General features: G+C 43.4%; 1 protein-coding gene across 1 annotated transcript in view; it reads left to right on the forward strand.

The window, feature by feature from the left end:
* Positions 1–22,662, forward strand: part of LOC308311849 (receptor tyrosine-protein kinase erbB-4-like) — a gene marked incomplete at its 5' end in the record, with an annotated part of 279,643 nt that overhangs the window by 253,518 nt on the left and 3,463 nt on the right. The window contains 3 exons of the mRNA XM_080758624.1: positions 6,399–6,496; positions 8,924–9,118; positions 21,409–21,748. Of these exons, the coding sequence (XP_080614750.1) occupies positions 6,399–6,496; positions 8,924–9,118; positions 21,409–21,748 (633 nt within the window). The remainder of the gene's footprint in view (positions 1–6,398; positions 6,497–8,923; positions 9,119–21,408; positions 21,749–22,662) is intronic.

Raw genomic sequence — 22,662 nt, forward strand, 5'->3', positions numbered from 1 at the left:
TTTTGGCCCCAACCAAATAGCCGATCTACAAGCCAACAGTGCGTCGCATCGCAACACAGTGCGTCTGCACACGGTGGTGCAGTGGGTAGTGCTGTCGCCTCACAGCTAGAAGGTCCTGGGCTCGATTCCTGCTGGGGACGCTGTGGGCGCTGGGGGGCGTCCGTGCGGGGTTGGCGAATGTTCCCCCAAAAAACCCTCCCAAAAAACATGCAGTAATCCTGGAATCCATACTGCCTCCCCCTGGCCAGCCGGGGTGCCTGATGGAGGGGAAAGGAACTGGTTGGAATGACGTGTTCCTTCCACGCGCTCCAAACTCTCCCCCCTGTCAGGTGAAAAGAAGCGGCTTGGACTCCTCATGCATTGAAGGAAGCATGAGGTCAGTCCATTGCTCTTTTGAAAAAAAATGGGTTGCAAAATCATGGGATAAAATTTAAAAAGAAAGAAAGAAAGAAACAGGAACTCTGTTTGGCTCCTCCCCTTTCATAGTCAAATTTCTCACGGCGCTTCTGTGTTTATTCCTACTAACAACAACACAAACTCATGTTTATGATGGCAGTGGTGCGGCTGTTGGCAGAATATGTCTTGTCTTAAGAGATCACTTTGATCATGATCCCCTGGAAATACTTGAGTAAAGTATAATAGCATATATACCTTGAGTAAATACTTACTTTACACACACGTATGCACTCACGGAATTAACTATAGCCGGTCACGTGTCACTAAGTTGAGTGGCAGTTGTGGGAGGGACCCGTCTCCCAATAACGAGCTGGCAGGAAATGAAAAAAAAGCCAACTACATTCATCCTAATTACATGTTGACTGCGAGCTGTTGTTTGTGATTTGACTGGCGCTCGCGGCCGCGCCCCGAAGCCTTTTAATTGGCTCAATATTGATGGAGATGGAGCGGATTTTGATTGGCCTGCAGAGTAATTCCACCTCGTTTAGGTAATGTGCCCGCATGTGGTGTCAGAGGAGGAAATGAGAGAGAGAGGGAGAGAGAGAGAGGGAGAGAGGGGGGAGAGAGAGAGAGAGGGAGGGAGGAGCAAGTGAAAGGATAATGGCTGGTGTGAGGCCATGTTGCTCCGCACACCGAACGGGGCATTTTGGCAGAAAAGTGGCATTTTGAGGGAAGGCCGTCGATCGGCGGTATTCATCATCCTGCTCATAATAGCAAAACATTTTGAGCTTTTGAATCAGCTATTTTTGCTACTTAATTGTGTGACATTGACTCTAGTATGACGAAGCATTGAATTACGAAAAAACTAAACTCTATAACCCCGATCCCAGAAGCAAAGATTTGAGTGAAAAACCTTCACTCCGAAAGAATATATATTCAATGATTTGCGTATGATATTTTATAATAACTAATAATGATTTAAAAAAAGATCTGTGCCACCTGTTGGACAGAAATGTTGTGCAGGTGCAAGAGAATAAGGACAAATAAAATAATTAAGCGTGGGTGCGTCGCATGCAAAGTAAAATAAATAAATATGGTAGCCTACTTTCTTTTTTACATAACGCAATATTACGTTCTGGAACAGGTGGGGGGGTGTGCTGCTAAAAACTTAAAGGGACACTTCACCCTTTTTGCAAAAAAATATATGTTAATGACGTTTAGAAGCTTTAGATCACTTTCCTGGGGGTATTTATGTGTGTAATATGTGGTTTTAGATATTTTAGATTGTAGCAGTGAGCCTGTTGTCTCTGATGTCATGGACACTGGTCTCACTACCTTCCTGGACTACAATTCCCATAATTCTTTGGTGCACTGCTCCTCCTTGTGGATAGGGGGAGAGCTGTCTTACTGAGACAACATGTAGTCCAGGAAGGAAGTGAGCCCAGTGTCCATGACATCAGAGACAACAGGCTCACTGCTACAATCTAAAATATCTAAAACCACATATTACACACATAAAGACCCCCAGGAAAGTGTTCTAAAGCTTCGAAACGTCATTAACATATATTTGTTTTGCAAAAAGGGTGAAGTGTCCCTTTAACCAAACGTTTCTGGCACAGATTGTGTTTTAAAAGTCAAAAAGACGCAACAGGCTGTAGATTGATTAATTTGTCCATTCCACGGATACAAACTCAACTCATCAACTTTAGAGATGATACAAAATGAACATCCGCCCACATTGTCGCTGGTATATATTCGGTTAATTCTAGCTGATCAAGGAATGCAGAATGCAAGGTGTGGACAGCCAATATCTTAACCCATTTAGACCTGAGGAAGATTCTACAAAATGTCTTCTAAATCCTGACAGTTTTCTGAAAAACCTTATGTTTCTTTGTGTCAGTGGTTCTCAAACTATTTCATGTCAACGACCCCCTAAAATTATATGCCAACACCATCTGAAAATATGTTAAAAACGATAGCAGACCTACAGTATACAAGCTCGTAGCGCGGCACTCGGGTGCCGTGCTTATGAGCTTGTACATCTGCTATTTTTCAACAGCCAAAGCATAACATAATTTTTGTTTTGGTTTGGTTTTGTTTGGTTTATTTATTTAGCACGTAGTAAAAAAAAATAGACCAGAACAAAAATACAATGCAAGGAAGGGATCCTTTCCTGTAGGAAGAGGTCATTGGTTTAAACAGATTAAAAGTTCATAAAGAACAGTACAAAAGTCTACAAGTTGGCAAAGGGGGGCAGCTGTGCAGTAAAGAAATGAAAACACAGACTGCACAAAAAACGGAAATAAACAATAAAACAAACACACAATGCTTTAAAACACCAAAAGCGGTTCCCGCCCAGAATGGGTTAACACTCGGTCAACACACGGACGTAATTGGCTGTCACCCGCACCGCTGCGCGCACGGACAGTAATTGGGAATCTGACACGCTACTGTTTAATTCCCATTTATTAACATGCTACAGATGTTACACTGACTTCCAACAGGCGCCCTCGTTTGGTTTGTCCAATAATGCGCACATGCACATGCTTTAACCCATTCTGACCTGAGATCAGATTCATACGAGGTTTCCACTGGACACACACTGGTCTGATTAACCCATTCTGACCTGAGATCAGATTCTAAAAATGTCAGTCGTTCTTCGATTTTTCAAAAATAGCAGACCTACAAGCTCATAGCGCGCCACTCGGTGGCGCGCTATGAGCTTGTAGATCTGCTATTTTTCAATAGCTAAAGCATAACATGATGCCAACACCGAAACGGGTTCCCGGTCAGAATGGGTTAAGCACATTGTACAGCTTTTAATCTGGTGTATAATATGCATCCATATAGTGAGCATGGTTGACACTCAAACCAACAGTTTATGTAATTCTAAACCTTTCTCATTTCAAGGACCCCCCAGTTATATGCTTCAGGCAATATACGATACGATACAACTTTATTATTGTCAGCTTACACTGAAATTAGTTTTGCGTCCATTACGTCACCGTTCAAGATACAGACAAGACACAGACAACCGTACATTACAAAATGATAGATATTACAGGACAAACATCACAGAAACAGACGAGAACAAGAACACATCCTCTGGTTTAAGGATTTTGGTTTAACAGCAGAACAGACTGATGTACAAAAGAGTTCTTTAGTCGGTTTCTCTAATACTTAGGGACTCTAAACCGCCCCATGGAGGGCAACAGGTGATATTCATCATTTAAAACGTGTAATTGAGGGGTCAGAAGAGATACTCTTCGACCTGTCTAAGCGTGCTCTTATTCTGGGCCTCTTTAAAGGAACGTAACACGACCTCAACTGGCCTACCAACAATCTTAGCGCAGATCTTAATTTGGCTGTAAAGTTTGTTCTCATATATACTGTAGATAAGGCTGTTAAACCAGGCGGTGTTACAGTACAACATCACAGTTTGAACAACATCGAATAACCCCTATCGACACTGTGAAATCCTCAGTGTGGAACCATTATTATTGTCTCCGTAAGGGTCCATTTGTGCGCTCCCCAAATATTTCGGGACCCCCTAAAATATTTTGGCGATCGACCCCCCCAGGTTGAGAACCCGACCCTTTGCTCTACAGAACAGGGAGGTGTTACGGGCTGAACAGTTCTGGGTCTCAAACTGAAACCTGTGACCTTGGCACAAGTTGATCGCTCCACTCACACAGACAGAGCCTCTTGAATTGCGATGCGTCAGCACTTCATTTGACTTTTAGTGGCAGCATGCATGCCGCCCCGGTTGGCCTTTTTATATATTTAATCCATTTTGGGCGTGAACCCCTTTTTGGTGTTAGCACTATGTTATGCTTTAGCTATTGAAAAATAGCAGATCTACAAGCTCATAGCGCGCCACCAATGTGGCGTGCTACGAGCTTGTAGGTCTGCTGTTTTTAATCGAAGAACGACTGACATAGAAACATAGCTTTTTCAGAAAACTGTAGAAGACATTTTTTTAAATCTGATCTCAGGTCAGAGTGGTAAACTGTCAGGATGTAGAAGACATTTTTTAGAATCTGATCTCAGGTCAGAATGGTAAACTGTCAGGATGTAGAGGACATTTTTTAGAATCTGATCTCGGGTCAGAATGGTAAACTGTCAGGATGTAGAAGAATTTTTTTAGAATCTGATCTCAGGTCAGAATGGGTTAAACATGATTTTCCCTTGGCAGCACATCAGCGTTTCGCCTCCCGAAAAATCAACAGGCAGCGCGGCGGCCGCCCAAAGAGCACATTTGTCCCTAATAGATTTTTTTGCTCCACCGTATTAACCCGTTCAGGACGGGGAACCCCTTTTGGTGTTATAGCATTATGTTATGCTTCAGCTATTGAAAAATAGCAGATCTACAAGCTCATAGCGCGCCACCGACTGGCGCGCTGCGAGCTTGTAGGTCTGCTATTTTTGAAAAAATCGAAGAACGACTGACATAGAAAACATAGCTTTTTCAGAAAACTGTCAGGATGTAGAAGACGTTTTTATAATCTGATCTCGGGTCAGAACGGGTTAATCCGTTCAGGACGGGAACCCCTTTTTGGTGTTGTAAGCATTGTGTTTATACTGTAGCTGTTGAAAAATAGCAGATCTACAAGCTCGTATAACGGCACTCTGCCGCACTACAAGCTTGTAGATCTGCTATTTTTTTAAGAGATATTTGCTTCCCGGGGGGGGCGACGGGGATGGGATATGTAGTTCCCTCCCTGGAACTACATATTCTCAGATGGGGGTCCGCGGCCAAATACAAGATCATTCTGGGGGGTCCTTGACATGAAATGGTTTGAGAACCACTGATGTATAGAAACATATACCAGTTTAGGTTTCTCAGGAAACTGTGATGATTCAGAAGACATTTTGTATAAGAATCAGTTCTCCATCAGGTCTAAACGGGTTAAGTCAACACAGCTGCACCACTTTTGACACAAAAGCGCAAACATCGCAGCTTGTGTGTGTGTGTGTGTGTGTGTGTGTGTGTGTGTGTGTGTGTGTGTGTGTGTCCTTCGCCCATTTCCCCCAAACAAATAAGGATTTAAGTGTATTTAAGTCTAAGTGTCGTCCAAAAGTTTGGACGTGTTCTGTCAATGATAAACACATACAGTAACAGGCTGGCACAGTGATGGAAGAAAACAAGGAAGTGGGTCAGGTCCATTATGGGCCCCATTAATGTTCATTGTGGATGAAGGGTTTTTTCAGAGAAAAGCCTTCATGCATGCTCGGTGAAGCACAACAGAAACTTTTAGCCGTTATCTCTAAAGGGAAATATTTAGACAGGGGAGAAAGAAAAAATAACTGACGTTTTGCTCAGACCTTATTTAAGCCATTCCGTACGGGAACCCCTTTTGGTGTTTTTAAAAGCATCATGTTATACTTTAGCTGTTGAGAAATAGCAGATCTACAAGCTCATAGTTCATTGTAGATCTGCTATTTTTTTAAAGTCGTGAAAATGTGGCGCAAATCATTGAATATATATTCTTTCGGAGTGAAGGTTTCACTCAAATCTTTGCTTCTGTGATCGGGGTTATAGGTTCCTGGAACAACATATTTTCAGATGGGGGGGGGGGGGGGGGTCCGCGTCCAAATACAGACAATTCTGGGGGTCCTTGACATGAAATTGTTTGAGAACGACTTTTTTGTTTTGTTTTTCGATGTCTGGTCTAAATTAGTTAACAAACCCAAATGAATGTGTTGGTAAGGTTGCAGATAGCGAGACACCAGAGGTGTGTTCCTATTGGTCCCACTGCGTTGGCATATTGTGTGCGAGGCTCCACAATGATTTGGTTGCGCTGCGCGCTATTAATGCAGGACTGACTTCTATGGCGATTATACTACTGTGAGGTTGTTCTTATCTGACAGCATTCTCCTTCCCTCTTTATCCCCTTCCCCCGTCTCTCTCTCTCTCTCTCTCTCTCTCTCTCTCTCTCTCTCTCTCTCTCTCTCTCTCTCTCTCTCTCTCTCTCTCCCCCCCCCCCCCCTCCCTTGTCCAGGTTGGATGATCGACGCAGACAGCCGGCCCAAGTTCAAGGAGCTGGCGGCGGAGTTCTGCAGGATGGCCCGCGACCCGCAGCGCTACCTGGTCATCCAGGTCAGTGTCTGTCTGTCCGTCAGTCAGTCAGTCAGTCAGTCTCTGTCATTAGGTTCCCAAGTAGGCCGGTGGCCGACTGCGACAGGCACGTACAGGTCTAGTCAAAATAAGATAAAATAAGATAAGTAAGGGGCACGGTGGCACAGTTGGTAGTGCTGTCGCCTCACAGCTAAAGGTCCTGGGTTCGATTCCCGCTCGGGAAGCTGTGGGTGCTGGCGGCGTGTTTCCTCCTCCGAGTCATCAGTGCCCATACCCGAGGCGGGGGTTGGCGAAAGGGCCTTTCTGTGTGGAGTTTGCATGTTCTCCCCGTGTCCCCTATAGGGTAGGTACCCTCACAAAAACATGCAGTAATCCTGGTCTCTAAACTGCCTCCCCCTGGCCAGCCGGGGCGCCTGATGGAGGGGAAATGAACTGGTCGGAATAACGTGTTCCTTCAACGCGCTACGTCCAACCAGTGAAACTCCCCCCTGTCAGGTGTAAAGGAGCAACATGGACACTCAGGCATGAAGGAAGCATGAGTTCAAGTCCGTTGCTCTCCCCTTGTCCCCCATATATGGGGACTAGGTTGGCGGAGGGTGTGTAGACCCCAGGATCACATTAGATAATTGACACAGGGGTGAAAAATGGGTTACAAAATCGTGGGATAAGAAATTATAGAAAAAAAAGAAAAAAACTACAATCTTTGATGTGTGTGTGTGTGTGTGTGTGTGTGTGTGTGTGTGTGTGTGTATGTGTAATGTGTGACATGTGTAATGTGTGACATGTGTAATGTATCACATGTGTAATGTATGACATGTGTAATGTGTGACATGTGTAATGTGTGACATGTGTAATGTATGACATGTGTAATGTATGACATGTGTAATGTGTGACATGTGTAATGTGTGACATGTGTAATGTGTGACATGTGTAATGTATGACATGTGTAATGTGTGACATGTGTAATGTGTGACATGTGTAATGTGTGACATGTGTAATGTGTGACATGTGTAATGTATGACATGTGTAATGTATGACATGTGTAATGTGTGACATGTGTAATGTGTGACATGTGTAATGTGTGACATGTGTAATGTATGACATGTGTAATGTATGACATGTGTAATGTATCACATGTGTAATGTATGACATGTGTAATGTATCACATGTGTAATGTATGACATGTGTAATGTGTGACATGTGTAATGTGTGACATGTGTAATGTATGACATGTGTAATGTATGACATGTGTAATGTATGACATGTGTAATGTGTGACATGTGTAATGTGTGACATGTGTAATGTATGACATGTGTAATGTATGACATGTGTAATGTATGACATGTGTAATGTATGACATGTGTAATGTATGACATGTGTAATGTATGACATGTGTAATGTATGACATGTGTAATGTGTGACATGTGTAATGTATGACATGTGTAATGTATGACATGTGTAATGTGTGACATGTGTAATGTGTGACATGTGTAATGTGTGACATGTGTAATGTGTGACATGTGTAATGTGTGACATGTGTAATGTGTGACATGTGTAATGTGTGACATGTGTAATGTATGACATGTGTAATGTATGACATGTGTAATGTATGACATGTGTAATGTGTGACATGTGTAATGTGTGACATGTGTAATGTGTGACATGTGTAATGTATCACATGTGTAATGTATGACATGTGTAATGTATGACATGTGTAATGTGTGACATGTGTAATGTGTGACATGTGTAATGTATGACATGTGTAATGTGTGACATGTGTAATGTGTGACATGTGTAATGTATGACATGTGTAATGTATGACATGTGTAATGTGTGACATGTGTAATGTGTGACATGTGTAATGTATGACATGTGTAATGTGTGACATGTGTAATGTATGACATGTGTAATGTATCACATGTGTAATGTATGACATGTGTAATGTATGACATGTGTAATGTATGACATGTGTAATGTATGACATGTGTAATGTGTGACATGTGTAATGTGTGACATGTGTAATGTATGACATGTGTAATGTATGACATGTGTAATGTGTGACATGTGTAATGTATGACATGTGTAATGTATGACATGTGTAATGTATGACATGTGTAATGTATGACATGTGTAATGTATGACATGTGTAATGTATGACATGTGTAATGTATGACATGTGTAATGTGTGACATGTGTAATGTATGACATGTGTAATGTATGACATGTGTAATGTATGACATGTGTAATGTGTGACATGTGTAATGTATCACATGTGTAATGTGTGACATGTGTAATGTATGACATGTGTAATGTATGACATGTGTAATGTATGACATGTGTAATGTGTGACATGTGTAATGTATCACATGTGTAATGTATCACATGTGTAATGTGTGACATGTGTAATGTATGACATGTGTAATGTATCACATGTGTAATGTACGACAGGGGGACGACCGCATGAAGCTTCCCAGCCCCAACGACAGCAAGTTCTTCCAGAGCCTCCTGGACGAGGAGGACCTGGAGGACTTCATGGACGCCGAGGAGTACCTGGTCCCACGCGGTGCCTTCAACGTGCCCCCTGCCTCCTCCTCCTCCTCCTCCTGCACCACCAGGCCCTCCCGCACCATAGACTCCAACAGGGTGAGTACTATACCTGCACCACCAGGCCCACTGTACCATAGACTCCAACAGAGTGAGTACTATACCTGCACCACCAGGCCCTCCCGCACCAAGTAGTAAAGTGTGCCACTTGGGATATTATTTACATTATGAAGAGAGGATATATACAAAGAAATTGTAATTTTGAGCGATGGAAATAAGCTAATTAGCACAACACCCCATAGCCCCCATTAAATTCAATGCAATTCATTTAGGGCTTATGGTAGGGGAAATAGCCAATAAGGAGCTTTTGCACAAAATAACACTTGGACCTCTTTGGTGGGGACGTAACAACTACAAAGAAAGGTAAGAAAGCCTTTTAGTATGGAATTCTCCTTTAAGCCAGTGTACGGTGTGAATTTTAAGTAAGAGAAGGGAACAGAATAGACTGTGGTTTGCAGATATGAAACGGTTACATACTGTAGGTCGGTACATATACTTATTGGGCTATATATTGGCATACATGAAAATGGAAATGCGTGGCTTTTGTGCAAGAAAGTTCCAATAAAGCAATGACATTATTACGGGTTATTTCCAAGAGATTATCATCTGTATAGTTTAGGAGTTGAACTGTGCCTTTTGCTGCTATACTGCAAAACAAAATCTATTACAGTGACAAATGCATCATGAAAGGTAGCTCTCGGATTGTTCATTATCTTATTTGGCATTGGCAATTTTGTCGGAGAGAGAGAGTCGGCAGGCTGTTGGACGGCATTGATGTGCACGTACTGTATTGTCTGCTCTATAACCCATTTTGAGCAGGAACCCCTTTCGGTGTTAGCATTATGTTATGCTTTAGCTATTGAAAAATAGCAGATCTACAAGCTCATAGCGCGCCACCGAGTGGCGCGCTATGAGCTTGTAGGTCTGCTATTTTTGAAAAATCGAAGAACGACTGACATAGAAACATGGCTTTTTCAGAAAACTGTCAGGATGTAAGAAGACATTTTGTAGAATCTGATCTCGGGTCAGAATGGGATAAAATGGTGTTTTGCTGGCTCACGGACCGCGGGCGTATACTTGTTTATAACAGACTCTATACAACATTAATGTTTCAAACTGCTGCGGCTTCGTTTCAATTTCCCTGGAGTTTATTTATTGGCCCAGTGGGAACTTTGACCTGGAATGTTACTCCATTCGAAAAATCCAGTGAAAAGCTCCACTTTTATCTCGTCTGCCTCTGATCAACAGCCACGGCTGACACACCCCGCCTGGAGCCTATTGAAAGAGTTCCAAAGCTGGGGGGTTAGACCGGGACAACTGCTGCTGTAAATCAGCGGGTTTTTCAACCCTTTTCAACATCAAAGGTCCATTATTTATCAGGCATTTTTTTGAGCCACGTACGGATCCACCATTTTGTCCACTGACATTTTAGCCTCTCGTAGACCCAAAACGAACAAAAAGATTTAACCAATTCTGACCTGAGATCAGATTCTAAAAATGTCTTTGATTTAAAAGAAAATAGCAGACCTACAAGCTCGTAGCGCGCCACTCGGTGGCGCGCTATGAGCTTGTAGATCTGCTATTTTTCAATAGCTAAAGCACGACATAGTGCTAAGACCAAAATGGGTTCCCGCCCAGAATGGGTTAATCCACAAGTCCATGCTGTATTGATGTTGTTGGTACCATTAGGGGAGATAACTACTAGGCACATGATAAAAAAAAAAGAACAATTATCTTACATCCTCTAAGTCTGTGAAGACTTCGTGTAGATTAAGTGATCCAGTTTAATGATAATGCAATCTGAGAATCCCATCGTCAAATATTCGGGAAAACAGCGCCTCCGCTGTTGTTCCTCGAAATTAGACTCTGGGGGCAAGCTCTGTTTAGAATTTCGATCAACCGGAAAAGGCCCTTGCTTTTCCGCCGAGTTCCACTACTACCGCTGTGCCGCACTGTTTTCATTCCTACTTTCAACCATTCCTTTGCGGAACAAAACATGGATGTAACGGAGGAGGACATTTTTGCTAGTGTGCTAAGGAGAGTTGCTGTTCTACACAATGTTGAACATATCAAACCGCTTCAGCACATTTGTTTGAAATATTTAATCGATCGACGAGATGTTTTATTATGTTTACCTACTGGTTTTGGAAAAAGCCTCGTATATCAAGTAGGGATGTCAGTAACGGATAGTTTCCCAACCGGTTAGCCGACAGGATTAACCGGGTCATTAACGGATAGTGGTTGATTTTTTTCTTTTTTTTAATAGGCTACCCCAAATGTAATATGCATGTATAGGCTACATAATTAAAGTTGGTAGACGAATGGTATACATTTATTTATGCTCCTTTTTTAAAAGACAAACAAAAAAGCAACATTTAACAATATAAATAAATTGTTGTAGGCTTAATCATCAATAAACATCGCATCTGCGCGTCTACAGTAGTCCTACAGAGGTCCGCCGGTTCTAGTCCAAAACATAAATAAATCCAGTCCAGATCTGAGCAACTTATACCTATAAAGCCACTGGACGCATGGGCTAAGCCTTTTTTTTTTATTATTAAGGAAGATCAGCAAGCATGTCACCGTGTTCCGTTTGTTGACTTTTCGCTGACGAGAAAACCCTCAAACATCGATAGCACATGGCTAACTTGATAGCCGTAAGCCGTGCCAGTGTGGGGAGACGGATAAGAGGAGGAAGCGGCAGCGGCTGTAAACGTTCTCCCTCCAGGCCAAATGGCCAATAATGGAATTAATAATGCCAAGTAGGTCTCTGCATTTATACGGTTGACATGTGTTCATCTCGTCTCGCTGTCACTCGCTTACATTTCGACTACCGCAAGTCCGCAAAGCTACCCTTGTAGCCAACTAGCCAGAAGTACAACAGAGAACTTTGGGACATTGAGGGGGCAGAAAACCGAGCCAGAGCGCTGTTCATGCAGCCTGGAGTGTGACAAGCTGGGCGGCGCAAATAAGAACAATTTTAGGCATGTGTGCAACATGACAACTGTTTTAAAGTATTGTACAGTGACAAGTACAGTCTCTGTAATGTTTATGTTGTACTATTACTAAAAACTATCTAAAATAAAGGGATTTAAGATCAGAACACGTATTTATTATTATGCAAATTAATCGTTAAAGCTGATAAAAATATACGGATGTTTTTTAACGGTCGGCTAACCGGTTAGCCGGTTGTTTGGTGTTGTTTGTTGACCAGAGGAAGCCATGTTCAATAATAAGAAGCGTGTATAGGTTTGCTTCCAGTGGGACGAAATTTCCTAGCCGCACACACATGTAAATCCCGCCCACTAAATGTGATTGGGTGATTGCGCGGCTGACTTCCTGAACTACAGCGTCCATACTTGTAGGCCAGTGATACGTTTCTTTCTACTGCTTGCCGACAGACTAGTTGACGCGAGGCAACAGTCTGTCTTGAGAGACTAATGATAATGTGACTCTTGAGAGCGTAAAATGAAACCATATGGACCCGTCATTTTATGCTCTCAAGAGTTAAGGATATATAAGGAATTATCTCTATTGGGCCACGGACCCCCATCTCAAAATATGTAGTTCCCAGGGACCCCCCCAGAAGCAAATATTTTAGTAAAAAATGTTCGCTCTGAAATATATATTCAATGATTTGCGCCACAACGATTTTTCAGAAATAGCAGACCGCGCTATAAGCTTGTAGATCTGCTATTTTTCAACAGCTAAATTATAACATAAATGTTTAAAACACCAAAAGGGCTTCCTGCCCAAATTGCAGTTTTACAGTAACGTAAATACTAACAATATTGCACACAGTGACAAATGTCACATCATGTTGGGTGCAGTACTTAGTTTATTTTGACTCACTAATCAAGTTATATTTATCCTGTTTATAGCCTTAAGACCTGAGGATTGGGGTTGCAATGCAATGCTTCAAATTAACGATTGCTTTGATTTTTTTTAGATTAAGCGGAATCAAAATAAGATAAGATATCAGCAAACTAGTTAATTATCACTTTAATATCATCAGAGGGCTAATTACTGCAGTGCCTTTTCATGCCGGTAATAAGTAAGTAAGTAAGTAAGTAAATTTTATTTATAAAGCACCTTTCTTAACAATGTTACAAAGTGCTGTACAGTGACACAATAAAATCAGTCATAATTAAAACAGGACAGTAGAACAAGCAAATAAGAACAACATAATCAAATCAAATAAAATCAGAAAAATGTTCCCGAAATAAAAAGGTTTTCAGCAAACTTTTAAAAATATCCACAGACTCAGCATTTTTCAAAGTGCAAGGCAGGGCATTCCATAAAGTAGGTGCAACTACTGCAAAGGCACGGTCACCCATTTTCTTTCTCTTAGTCCCAGGAACTATTAGGAGGCCTTTGTCTGAGGATCGCAGGGATCTCACATTGACCTTGGGGGGCAGAAGATCACAAATGTACGGTGGGGCCAGTCCATGTAGGGCTTTAAAAGTGGTTAAAAGGATTTTAAAATCTATTCTAGCCTTGATGGGCAGCCAATGGAGTGTGGCTAAGACCGGGGTGATGTGTGCTCGACGGTTGGTGTTGGTGAGAATTCTGGCTGCTGTGTTCTGTACAAGTTGAAGTTTGGATAAAGAGGAGCTGGATAGAGTGGTATATAGTCCGTTGCAGTAGTCAAGGCGGGATGAAACAAAAGCGTGCATAATTTTTTCTAGGTCAGTGGGAGTGAGAATAGATTTTATTTTAGAGATGTTGCGTAAATGAAAGAAGCATGCCTGCGTAACTTTTTTGACATGGGGCTCAAGGGTCATCCTACTGTCAAAAAGTACACCCAGGTTTTTGGTTATTGTTTTGACATTTGCTGCCAGTGGGCCAAGGGACTGATGAATGGTGTGTGAACTAGCCTCTGGGCCAATGATGAGGATTTCAGTTTTGTCTGTATTGAGCTGTAGAAAGTTTTGTGCCATCCAATTGTTGATGGCAGATAGGCAGTCGTGCATAATTGAAATTTTACAGAGGTTGTCTTTCTTGAATGACAGATATATCTGAGTATCATCAGCGTAGCAATGATATGAGATACCTTCAAAGCTACTAATAAGGGAGCCCAGGGGGAGCATGTATAGTGAGAAAAGGATTGGACCCAGTATGGAACCCTGGGGGACCCCACAGGGCAAAGGAGCTGAGGAGGAGGTGTAATTGTTCAGGGCGACAGCCACACTTCTCCCTGACAAATAGGAGGCAAACCAGTCTAATGCCAACCCGGTTAAGCCCACCCACCGCTGTAGCCGTTCGAGCAGCAGCGAGTGGTCGATCGTGTCAAATGCTGCACTGAGATCTAGGAGCAGCAGCACCGAACATTCTCCGGCATCTGCTCTCATGAGAATATCACTGGAGACTCTGAGTAGTGCTGTTTCAGTGCTATGCTTTTGACGGAAGCCAGATTGAAATTTGTCAAATGAGTTATTGTTATTGAGAAACTGCAGGAGTTGGTTACTGACAACTTTTTCTAATACTTTAGATATGAAGGTGAGTTTGGAAATTGGCCTATAATTACTGAGGATAGATGGATCTAGACTTGGTTTTTTTAATAAAGGTTGAATAATTGCATGCTTAAAGTGGTCGGGGACGCAGCCTGAGGCTAGTGATGTATTGATGATAGACAGAATAAAGGGACTGAGGCAGCTAAAAACATCCTTTAAAAGTGTAGTCGGGATGGGATCTACAGGGCTGGAGGAGGGGTGCATATGGGATACAATGGGGGAGAGATCATCTAATGATATTGAATTAAACTGGGAAAGAACAGGAACAGGAGGAGGATGGATGGCTATGTTGATGCCAGGTGGTATGATGTTTGACCTTATGGTATCAACTTTGTCTAGGAAAAATGATAAAAAATGTTCACAGTCCTCATCAGAGAAGACAGGAACTGGTGGAGGGGCTGGGTTGACCAAGGTGTTGATGACGGAAAAAAGGGCTTTTGGTTTGTTTTTATTTATGTTGATCAAATTAGAGTAGTATGAGGTTCTTACATCCTCGATCTTCTGATTAAAGGCAGTCAGGAGTTCCTTCATCTGAGTGAAATGAGCAGTGACCCTGGATTTTTTCCATTTCCGTTCTGCCTGTCTACATTCCCTTTTAAGGCTGCGGATGTCGTCATTGATCCAAGGGGAAGAATTGACAGAGCTAACACATTTATTTTTGGTTTTAAGTGGGGCAACTAAGTCTAGAGCAGATGAGCAGAGAGTATTAAAGTGAGAGACAAGGTCGTTGGTGTTGGTTGGCATTAAGGTGTCCTTAGAGAGGTCTAAGAAAACAGAGGAAAACTTAGTGGCAGAGAGATTATTTAAATGACGAGAGGAGGTTAAACGAGTGATGGGTTGGGTCTCAGCAATAGAATCAATGTTAAAAATAATATATTTGTGATCAGACAGGAAAAACTCACCTACACTTAGGATATTGAGGTTCAGGCCTAGTGAAAAAACAAGGTCAAGTGTATGGCCTTGATTGTGAGTCGGCCCAGAAACATGCTGACTTAGATTGAGTGATTGTGTCATGCTCATGAACTCAGTAGCTGAGTTGTCATTGAGATTGTCAATATGAAAATTAAAATCACCAATCAGTGACAAATTATCCACTTTCACAACAACCGATGCTAGAAAATCTGAAAATTCAATTAAAAACTCATTTTTAGGGCCTGGTGGACGGTAACACAGTAAAACATAGAGGGATTTTGTGGAGCCAATTCTAATTAGGAGTGCTTCGAAGGTTTTGAAAGTGTCAATGTCCACAGAGCGACAGGTAAACCGCTTAGAGAATACAGCAGCTATGCCACCTCCACGGCCGGAGGTTCTAGGGGAGTTAATGATGTTACAGGAAGTGGGACAGAGCTTGTTTACTGTGACATTATCATTTTCTTTCAGCCACGTCTCTGTTAAAAACAGAAAATCAAGGTGGTGAGAGTTAAAAAAGTCTCGTACAACAAAAGGCTTATTGCAAACTGACCTTACATTTATTAAGGCCATTTTAAGTGGAACAGACTTAGTGGGAGGAGCTAAGGGGAGGCGAGGAATGAGACTAAGGTTAGATGGAATGACTGTGCGTGGAGTGGAAATTAAATATAATGAAGTGGGTCTAGTCGTGATGAGAACGGTGATGGGCAGGGGGCAGGAGAGGGATGTGTAGTCATGGGTCAAGAGGTCAGATGGGACGGAAAGGGAGAGAGTAATGTCAGCATGATTTTCAAGATGGGGCTCGTTATTGCAAGGTATGGAGACTATAGTGGAATCATGCTGTGATAGGCATCATTTCTTGAAGGCCACATGGCGGAAGAAATTCATGGTGAGCTAGGTAATAAGACATTAATTCTAATTACCGAACACTAATGTTCATTCAGGCATTGTCCTTGCAACGGTCTCATGGCTCTAATAGACAGGTGCAAAGAAAGAAAAGCATTACACATTGTAGCCTCATAAACACATGGGCCTAATATCACTGTCTGACACTTTACTGTCCTTTTAATGAGGTTGTTCTCCACAAGGAGTCATATTAAACCAACAGCATAATGTTTCGCTTAATTATGCACACTATATATTCTGTTGTTGAATCTCAGTTAAAAAAGGATTTCCTACCTCGTACTATTTATTTTTATGTTTATGATGTGCGCCGTCCGCGTAGGGAATTATGAGGCATTACCCCAGGTGAAGGGTAGGGAATTATGAGGCATTACCCCAGGTGAAGGGTAGGGAATTATGAGGCATTACCCCAGGTGAAGGGTAGGGAATTATGAGGCATTACCCCAGGTGAAGGGTAGGGAATTATGAGGCATTACCCCAGGTGAAGGGTAGGGAATTATGAGGCATTACCCCAGGTGAAGGGTAGGGAATTATGAGGCATTACCCCAGGTGAAGGGTAGGGAATTATGAGGCATTACCCCAGGTGAAGGGTAGGGAATTATGAGGCATTACCCCAGGTGAAGGGTAGGGAATTGTGAGGCATTACCCCAGGTGAAGAACAGCTCAGTGGCCTTGTGGTTAGAGTGTCCGCCCTGAGACTAGGAGGTCGGGTCATACCAAAGACTCTAAAAATGGAACCCAGTGCCTCCCTGCTTGACATCAAGGGTTGGATTGGGGTGTAAGTCCCTGCGACATACTAGCGTCATGTCCAGGGGGTGTACTTGTACATCAAGCTGCCTCACGCTACAGAAACAGGAGATAGGCTCCTGCCCCTATGGGCCTCATGGCTATAGAAACAGGAGATAGGCTCCTGCCCCTATGGGCCTCATGGCTCGGCAAGGCTACTTACTACTTACTTACACCAGGTGAAGGAGTTCAAGTGTCTCGGGGTCTTGTTCACAAGTGAGGGAAGGACGGAGAAGGAGATCGGAAGCGGCAGGGGGCGGTATTGCCGTCGCTGTAGCGCTCACTGTTGTGACGAAAAGAGAGCTGAGCCAGAAGGCAGCTTTGCCGTCTACCGAGCAATCTGCGTTCCTATACTCTCACTTATGGTCATGAAGTGTGGGTCATAAGCGAAAGAATAATGTCGCGAATAGCTCGCTATAGCTCATAGCGCGCCACCGAGTGGCGCGCTACGAGCTTGTAGGTCTGCTATTTTTGAAAAATCGAAGAACGACTGACAGAAACGTAGCTTTTTCAGAAAACTGTCCGGATGTAGAAGACATTTTTAGAATCTGATCTCAGGTCAAAATGGGTTAAGATGCTGTATTTATTTTACTGTTGTTTCCATTTACTGTACAGAACAGAACATTCTGTTCGTTAGACTGCTCTGTCCAAACCCGGGTGTCCTTTTGAATAATTGCACCACAAGGTGCTTATGGGAACGTCCACACTGACCCACCGGTACCGCTGTGCTCCGGTTCCAAGTGGGCCATCATGGTGCTTAATGGCCCACTTCCATCATTTCCATCCCAGGGTGTGTGACTGGAAGCTGGGCACTCCATCCACCTCAGTCCCCAGGCCCCCTACGTTTCCTTACCCCAGGCCCTCCGACCGACGTGTGCAAATAGCAGCCACTTCTCTAACCAATTCTGACCTGAGATCAGATTCAAAAAAATGTTTTCTACATCCTGACAGTTTTCCATTCTGACCTGAGATCAGATTAAAAAAAAAAAAGTCTTCTATGTCAGTCGCTCTTCGATTTTAGCAGACCTACAAGCTTGTAGCGCGCCACTCGGTGGCGCGCTACGAGGTCTGCTATTTTTCAATAGCTGCTGCTAAAGCATAACATATTGCTAACACCAAAAGCGGTACCCGCCTAAAATGGGTTAAACCTCACCACACCCCAGTGGTCCTCGAGGGGGTTCCAGGGGGTCCCCTGCAGCTAAATGATGGAGAGTTGGTAACCAAATAAACCCCGACTCTAAATGAAACCAAAACGGACCCGTTTGTAGGGTCAATGTGTTACAACGGCAGGGTAGTTTCCTCAGAGACCAACGAGCACAACTGTTGTCCATTTTCTCTGCCCGGCTGCATGTTAACAGCCAGTGCCTTCCCACGTCTTATACTTGGAACAATAGAGCACCGAAGTCTGACGTCACTTTCAGTGGAGGGCGTCAGTCCCCAGGTTCATGTATTTGTTTAGTTGCATTGAAATCGCCATAGGAGGATTTTTAGATTGCTTCATATAAGAACTGTGTTTGAAAAATAAACATGTCACCCCGGCCGCTTCACTCATATGGATATGAAGAATCAACTGACTGAGAGAAAACGCTAATGTTACTGCTGCTGAATTAGTTAGATTTTCTCTAGAAGCAGACTGTATCATATATGAGTCACTGACTGTTGCAAACGATACAGAGACACCTCCCTGACAATAACGCAGAGACAGCTTGTTTCTTTTTATACCACAACGCTTATAGTAGACGATATTAAGATCACCCCATGTTATTCTCCATAGAGAAATTACTTCCGCGAACCAGGGGAATCGAAGGGATGAGCGAGTTACGTCAGGGCTTCGGTGCTCTATACCTGTGGCAGGCACGGTGAATAAGATGCCTATAGGCATCTTTTTGAACAAGGTGGACCCTGTTGTAAACAAGTGTAATGCTTAATTGGGTCGTCCACTCACAGTTAACAGTCTTTGTATTGAGTTTGTGCTTGAAATGTACTGTAATTCTGCAAACTGTTAATAAATATTTCAATCGATCAATCAATCAATCAAACAAACAAACAATTCACCTTGCCTGACACAAGTATATTCAAAAGTATTATAGTAGTAAAGTAAGTAAAGTGTCCTTTTAAATATCACACACACACACACACACACACTTCCGACGTCCCACTTGTTCAAGGTCAGCGATTATTAAAACATATCTTTTTTTTGTTGTTCTTCTTTTCGGAAATTCGATTTTTTTAAAAACTTTTATCCATTGTCCGCCCGTGGAGTTCCCGGGTGACAGCGAGAGGAAGAGGAAGTTAGTTATTCAGGGTGGGTTGCAGACACTGTCTGACACGCAGGGCAGCGCTCCTAATCTGGACTCGTTTGCTCTCGCGCTCGCACTTGAAAAGAGAAGAGGGATAATAACCGGCTTTGAAGGAGGGATGAAGTGGGAGTTGTGGAGAGACAGAGAGAGAGAGAGAGGGAGAGAGGGAGGGTGGGGTGATTGCGGCGGAGAGGTATAGTGGACGAGGTTGAATTGTGGGAGTAGGTGCACATGATATCATGTACCTCCAGGATGTTTATTCTCTCTCTCTCTCTCTCTCTCTCTCTCTCTCTCTCTCTCTCTCCCACCATTCTGTTGTGTTTTGTAGCAGTTCTGCCTATAATTGCAGCCTGAGTGCTCACAGAGAGAGAGCAGTAGGCCATGGTGAAATAGCCTATGGCACGGAAGCGGAAAGCCCTCGCCTTAGCTCAGCTTTTTGCTTTTTTATTTAGGCCTTTATATCTGTTCTTTTCATTTTTTCATATTTTTTGTATTTCTTTTCTTTTCTTTTCCTTTCCCGTAAGGGGGGGGGGGGGGGGGGGGGAATCAGGTGTTGTGAAATAGAGTTTTGTTTCACTAACTTTATTTTTTTTAATCATATTTCTTTTGGGGTGGCTTGTATAAGGCTGACGAGTGAGCTGAAGTGACGACCCACACAATGTTTCACCTTGAGCAGGTGAAATGTCTCTCTTTAACCCATTCTGACCTGAGATCAGATACATACGAAGTTTCCACTAGGACACACACTGGTCTGATTAACCCATTCTGACCTGAGATCAGATTCTAAAAAATGTCAGTCGTTCTTCGATTTTTTCAAAAATAGCAGACCTACAAGCTCGTAGCGCGCCACTCGGTGGCGCGCTATGAGCTTGTAGATCTGCTATTTTTCAATAGCTAAAGCATGACATGATGCTATAACACCGAAATGGGTTCCCGTTCAGATTGGGTTAAGCCCGGCAGGTGGCACGGGCACTTTATCTTGACGAGAGGAGAGCACAGCTAGCCAACCTTCTGCCTTTGGCACTGAGAGCAGCGGTCGACTCCCCAACCTTCTCTGGATCACTGCCCCCACTTGAAAACCACTTTGTGTGTGTGTGTGTGTGTGTGTGTGTGTGTGAAAGCATTTGTGGCACACCCATTTGAGTGTCAGTTATTTGGGGACCCAGTACTTCTGACCTGAGATCAGATCCATACGAGGTTTCCACTGGACACACACTACTGGTCTGATTAACCCGTTCTGACCTGAGATCAGATTCTGTGTCCCGGCCACAGCCCAAGAGTTTGGGAATGGCTGCTTCAGAGTCTTGCTATATCGGTGTGGAATGCCAAACCACAGATATATCAACATTTCATGTTGATATTTCATCATTCATAATGAGTAAAATGAGTATAAAACTTAAATGTTTGAAGAAGATAATTTCTAAATGAGTTACTGTAGCCCCCAGGGCTGCTCCAGACGTGGATCTGGCTAAATCTAAACCGAACCCTTATAACCCGCGAGGTCGCGGCTTTGGCACCCAGCGAGCGGGTGAAAATCTTAACCTGCGAGCTCGCGGGTTTGACTCTCTGAGTGTTGATCCACTGTTACGTTCTTAGTTTATACACGATTCATGATAACTACTTTTTTATATATGTGATGTATGACATGCTTTTGTTTTTTGCTTAATTGTAAGTCGCTCTGGATCAAGAGCGTCTGCTAAATGCCTAAATTGTAAAGAAGTATAAATTAACTTGAACATCACACTCTGTCTCTGTTCCCTCTCCCAACATGTCTCCCCCTCTCTCTCTCTCTCTCTCTCTCTCTCCCTCTCTCTCTCTCTCTCTCTCTCTCTCTCTCTCTCTCTCTCTCTCCCTCTCTCTCTCTCTCTCTCTCTCTCTCTCTCTCTCTCTCTCTCTCTCTCTTCGTTCTTTTTCACAGAACCAGTTCAGCTATCGAGACGGCGGCGGCGCGGCCACTGACGAGGGGGGCCCCACAGCAGGGGCCCCGTCCCTCCAGGAGGCCTCCGGCGGCGGGGGCCCGATGGGGGGCCCCCCGGGCTCCCTGATGGAGGAGCAGCAGCGCTGCAACGGCACCTTGCACAAGAAGAAGGGCCTGCAGCAGGGCCGTGGGGGCCCCGGGGGGGGGCCCCCGGAGGACAGCGGGGGCCAGCGCTACAGCGCAGACCCCACCGTGTTCCTAGGGGACCACCGGGGGGCCCGGGGGGGCGACACCGACGAGGACGGCTACATGACGCCCATGAAGGACAAGAGCTCCTCAGGTAGGATTTAACCCCTTTAAAGACAAGAGCTCCTCAGGTACGATTTAACCCCTTTAAAGACAAGAGCTCCTCAGGTATGATTTAACCCCTTTAAAGACAAGAGCTCCTCAGGTACGATTTAACCCCTTTAAAGACAAGAGCTCCTCAGGTATGATTTAACCCCTTTAAAGACAAGAGCTCCTCAGGTATGATTTAACCCCTTTAAAGACAAGAGCTCCTCAGGTATGATTTAACCCCTTTAAAGACAAGAGCTCCTCAGGTATGATTTAACCCCTTTAAAGACAAGAGCTCCTCAGGTATGATTTAACCCCTTTAAAGACAAGAGCTCCTCAGGTATGATTTAACCCCTTTAAAGACAAGAGCTCCTCAGGTATGATTTAACCCCTTTAAAGACAAGAGCTCCTCAGGTATGATTTAACCCCTTTAAAGACAAGAGCTCCTCAGGTATGATTTAACCCCTTTAAAGACAAGAGCTCCTCAGGTATGATTTAACCCCTTTAAAGACAAGAGCTCCTCAGGTATGATTTAACCCCTTTAAAGACAAGAGCTCCTCAGGTATGATTTAACCCCTTTAAAGACAAGAGCTCCTCAGGTATGATTTAACCCCTTTAAAGACAAGAGCTCCTCAGGTACGATTTAACCCCTTTAAAGACAAGAGCTCCTCAGGTACGATTTAACCCCTTTAAAGGTATAGTCAGTGATTTCACTTCATTCAAATATCACTTATTTTTTTGTTTTTTTGTGATAATCCTCTCTACTATAGAGTGTGCTGACCATATAAGGAGTTCCTCCCTGTCCCCAGTTAACCCCTGGGGGTCAAAAAACCTTAGGTTTCGTTTTTGGTTCTCTATCCTGATTGGATGAAAGCTTGTGTCCCAAGGCAAAAACGAAACCTAAGGGTTTTTGACTGAAAT

This window comes from Protomyctophum bolini, assembly GCF_963924005.1.
Source record: "Protomyctophum bolini genome assembly, chromosome: 24".
NCBI classification, from domain to species: Eukaryota; Metazoa; Chordata; class Actinopteri; order Myctophiformes; family Myctophidae; genus Protomyctophum; species Protomyctophum bolini.